Source organism: Lotus japonicus, chromosome 4 (assembly GCF_012489685.1).
Source record: "Lotus japonicus ecotype B-129 chromosome 4, LjGifu_v1.2".
NCBI classification, from domain to species: Eukaryota; Viridiplantae; Streptophyta; class Magnoliopsida; order Fabales; family Fabaceae; genus Lotus; species Lotus japonicus.
In genome coordinates this window covers 36668039-36672096 of record NC_080044.1, presented here as the reverse complement: position 1 = coordinate 36672096, position 4058 = coordinate 36668039, and the positions used below count along the sequence as shown (strand labels likewise).

General features: G+C 37.2%; 1 protein-coding gene across 1 annotated transcript; it reads right to left on the bottom strand.

Moving 5' to 3' along the window:
* Nucleotides 1-411: 411 nt before the first annotated feature.
* On the bottom strand, nucleotides 412-3815 carry LOC130711968 (uncharacterized). Its single transcript, XM_057561773.1, has 3 exons — nucleotides 3364-3815; nucleotides 1396-3071; nucleotides 412-875 (listed from the first exon to the last, which is right to left on the bottom strand). The coding sequence occupies exons 1-3, from the start codon at nucleotides 3691-3693 to the stop codon at nucleotides 731-733; spliced, it is 2151 nt and encodes a 716-aa protein (XP_057417756.1). The 5' UTR covers nucleotides 3694-3815; the 3' UTR covers nucleotides 412-730.
* Between the last annotated feature and the right edge of the window lie 243 nt (nucleotides 3816-4058).

Genomic DNA, 4058 nt, shown 5'->3' with positions numbered 1-4058 from the left:
GGGTAATAAAAGTATAAAGACAGTGAAGACGTGATGATTAAAGGGTAGAGGAGCAAATAAAGGTGAATCACCTAAGTCTTTGTGATTTGGTAGATAGCGTTAAGTTTTTAGTTGTTGGTGGTTTGGTTTGTGGTTGCTTAGTTTGGGTGGGTTTTTGTTTCTTTTTTTTTCTGGGTAGGTTGGTCCTTTGTGTTTTTTGTACACTCATTATTTTATTTACATTAATAAAAAAAAAATCTAAAAAAGTAATAACTTATATCATGTTGCATTCCATTCTCTCTTATTTTTCTCTCTATCTAAACAACTTAAAAATCATCTCATTATCCTTTTGTATTCTTTTCTCTACTATTCTTTCCTCTCATTTTCACATCTCTCAATCCAGATAAAGCATAACAGAAAGATACCTCCATGGATCGATACAAACACATGGCTTAGCTTAATTAAAACATTAGGAAAATTTCTAAAATAGTTACATACCACAACAACACAATGTGAACATGCCTGACTTACAATCGAAAACTCATTTAGGGATTAAACCCCCACCCAAAAAAAAAAAATAAGATTTAAGGAGCAGTGGAATTAAAACTGTAAATGAAGGCATATCATATACCCCACCCATTCATTCGACAGAGACAAATTAGAAGAGCCTATGCTACAGATTACAAGATTAATCTTGATATCGATGAAGAATAACGGGAAATGAATTAAGAGAAAATAACAACGGCCCATCTTATTTTGGGAGAGCTGAAAAATTGCTCTCAAGCATAAAGGAGAGATCATGCATCTGTGACATCAACATCTCTACATCTTTTGACCCTACTTCTGCAGAGGAAACATCTCCCGAGTTTACTCTTGTGCTATCCAAATCAGCCACCCTTCACATGCAACAGATAGCATAAATATCGATTTTGAAAATTACAAATTGCAAATCAAGATCAAATTTAGTCCACAGAATGTTCAAAAAGCACATGAATATACCACAGCATCAATGATAAAATGCAGAATCTAATTTAGGATTTCTAAATTAAATATCATAAGTGAAACCATAACATGCTAAGCTAAGAAATATGCGATCAATCTGAACCCCATTTGACTTGTACATCCAAATCGGACCTTATTTACATCAGATACCCTTGACCAACCTTTCAATTATAACATTAAATTGGCTAATAATACCTAGATGCTTCATGAGTCAGTTTCCTCACAGGACTACAATTGCATAGACATCCTTTTAGCTGTATTATACAATTATCACTAAATATAAACTGAATGATTTAACTCAACTTCTAAAGGTGTCAGAAGACACTCAAAGTCCACCTGACACTGACAAAGTGGTTGGATTCATACATGCATATCTTGCTACAATATAATGCAGCTAAAATAACCTCAAAGTACCTGTTTGAAGAAGCAGCAGCAGGCTGTACATTGGTTGCGGGAAGTGATGTCAATGGATTATCAAACTGCCCAAAAAGTAAATCATGCTGTGAAAACCCGCTGAAATCCATATCATGCAAGTTGTTTGATGAGCTGAATAAATCTGTTTCAGATCTCTTTTCAGCAGAAGTTTGACTTTCAGTTTGTTCATAAATATTGTCAGAAGGATCTTGTGTACTGGTCCAGCTAGTAAAGCCATTCCAAACATCAAAGGAATCAGCAATATCATTGGTAGTCACGGTATCAGTTGCTTTGTTCACGCTAAATTGCCATTGGCCGTCTTCCATCCAGTCGAAACTTTTAGCTGAAGAAGCATCAGCACCGTTTCCCGTTTTTGTATCATTAAGATCAGGACTAATTTCGGACTTCACAGCCTGACCAGTTATCTGATAGTTGGAAACACTACTGGAAGGATTTTGTGAAATGGCTGAGCCCGTAAAATCATTCCAAGCATCAAATGAATCAATACTTTCATTGGAAGTTACAATACCAATTCCCTTGTTATTGCTTCCTTTCCAGGTCTCATCTCGCATCCAGTCAAAATTACTAGATGAACCAGTAGCACTTTCTGCTGTTTTTGTATCATTAGGATCTTTCGTAAATCCAAGGATCCCAGTCTGGCCAGTTATCTCAGAGATGGAAACACTAGTGGAAGAATATTGTGCATTGGCTGAACCAGTGAAATCATTCCATGCATCAAATGAATCAGCAGCTTCATTAGTACTGATGTTATCAATTGCATTGTTATTGTTATCTTGCACCCAGTCAAGATCCCTGTTAAAAGAACTAGTAGCACTCTCTGTTGCTTTTGTATCATTTAGTTCAGCAGAAACAATACTAGAAGGATCTCGTGTACTAACTGAGCCAGTAAAATCATTCCATGTATCAAATGAATCATCTGCTTCATTATTACCAACTGTGTCAGGTGTCTTGTTATCATTCCCTTCCCATTGGTCATCTTGCATCCAGTCGAAATTTCTAGTAGAAGAACCATTAGCAGTTTCTGGCAGTTTTGTCTGATTAAGATTCATGCCTGATTCTGATTTTCCAGACTGGTTATGTAACTCAGAGTTTGAAGTTCTCCATTCATCACCCTGATACCCATCATTTTTAGTGGATGCTGAGGGATTGATATCATTGTTCTTCTTTACACCAACAGAACCATCCCAGTTTCCAGATACTGAATGAGATTCAACTTTAGAATGATCTGACTGAGACCCTTCATGAACAGGACCAGAACTAGCAGACTTAAAGTCGGCCTCCCAACCTGAAAAGGAATCACCACTCTGATCTTCTGTAGACCCTGTAGCAGCTTCCCAAGCTTGACTGAGATTCTTATTAGCCTTTAATGTATTATCTGAAGCAGCACCCACTTCTATTCTAGAGGTCAACTTCTGTTCAGAAATATCCGAGTCAGAGTCCCTCCGATCAAAAAAACTATCAAGGTCCACACCGGCTAAATTCAATGAACTCTTCCCCGGAGATGCTGTTGAATCTGAATTATTCGACAGTGTTCTCTCAGCCTCAGAGGGCCATCTAATTTCTAAATCTAGTAGTTCAGATAAGGGAATCTCATCTTTTGATTCACTCCTCCCTCTGTTTAATGCATTTTCATCCAACGTTGGTGCAACCATCTCCTACAAAGAAACATTTGCAGAGTTAACACAACAGAATATCAAACCCCAAAAACAAAAATCTGGTAAAATACACTAAAAATTAGACCTGAAAAATCTTTACACCGCCAAATTTTTTCTCCTTTTTGCATTATGAAAAAGAAAAAGAAAAAAGGCTAACACTATATCAAAATAAGACCAACAATTTCCAATTTACAGCATTAAGGGCCGCACTTTTATTTAACAAGCAGAATTCGATAAGTAAAGAATTGAAAAAAAGGTAATGGGGAGCAAAATGATGGGATTTTGATAATACCGATCCATCGAGGTGAAGTGACTCGAGTAACCATCGATAGCCGATTGAGTTTTTGAATTTGATGAGATCAGGAGGAAGATCTTCGTGAGGATTTGTGCCGCAAAAGACGCACATAAAGGACTGCAAGCCACGGAGGAGCCTGCCATTGCAATTCTTGCAGCGAAGGTTCGGCGGCGAGGGATCAAGCTTCGATACGGTTTCTGCGACGGAAGGTAGCTTCGGGAGCGCGAGATTGCCCTCTTTCTCCGGCTGGTACCATGAGAGACTGGCCTTTTCACGGAGAAGGATCTGTAATTGCTTTATCTGATCCAGGGGCATCTCGAATGCCATTGTTAGGGTTTCAGTTTTCAATTGCAGTTCTCACTCTTCTTCTTCCGTCGTCGATGAAGCTAAAGGCTTGCTTAATATCCACAAGTGTCTGGCATTCAAAGAAAAATTCTAAACTCTCCCACTAAAAATTCTTATGTTCTCTTCTCTCTTCTTGCTAATTGGTCCCCATATCAGCATTTACTAGTGTTTTTACCTATGCACGGTGATGAATTTTACTATTATATTTGTTACATCGATCAATATTTTAATTATAGAAAATTTAAATATTAAGTGTAATATTCCGACTTTCGGGGTCACAAACAACTATTAAATAAAATGAAATGATTTTCCAAAAAAATTTACAAAAGCGGATATTTTTTTTTCCT

What these genes read in the sequence shown, in the direction of transcription:
- LOC130711968 (XM_057561773.1), bottom strand. Translation starts at nt 3,693, where the DNA reads ATGGCATTCGAGATGCCCCTGGATCAGATAAAGCAATTACAGATCCTT. An exon ending in CACTTCACCTCGATGGATCG is followed by an intron (nt 3,072 to 3,363) that starts GTATTATCAAAA and finishes GTTTCTTTGTAG; the next exon opens with GAGATGGTTGCACCAACGTT. An exon ending in GCTGCTGCTTCTTCAAACAG is followed by an intron (nt 876 to 1,395) that starts GTACTTTGAGGT and finishes TTGCATGTGAAG; the next exon opens with GGTGGCTGATTTGGATAGCA.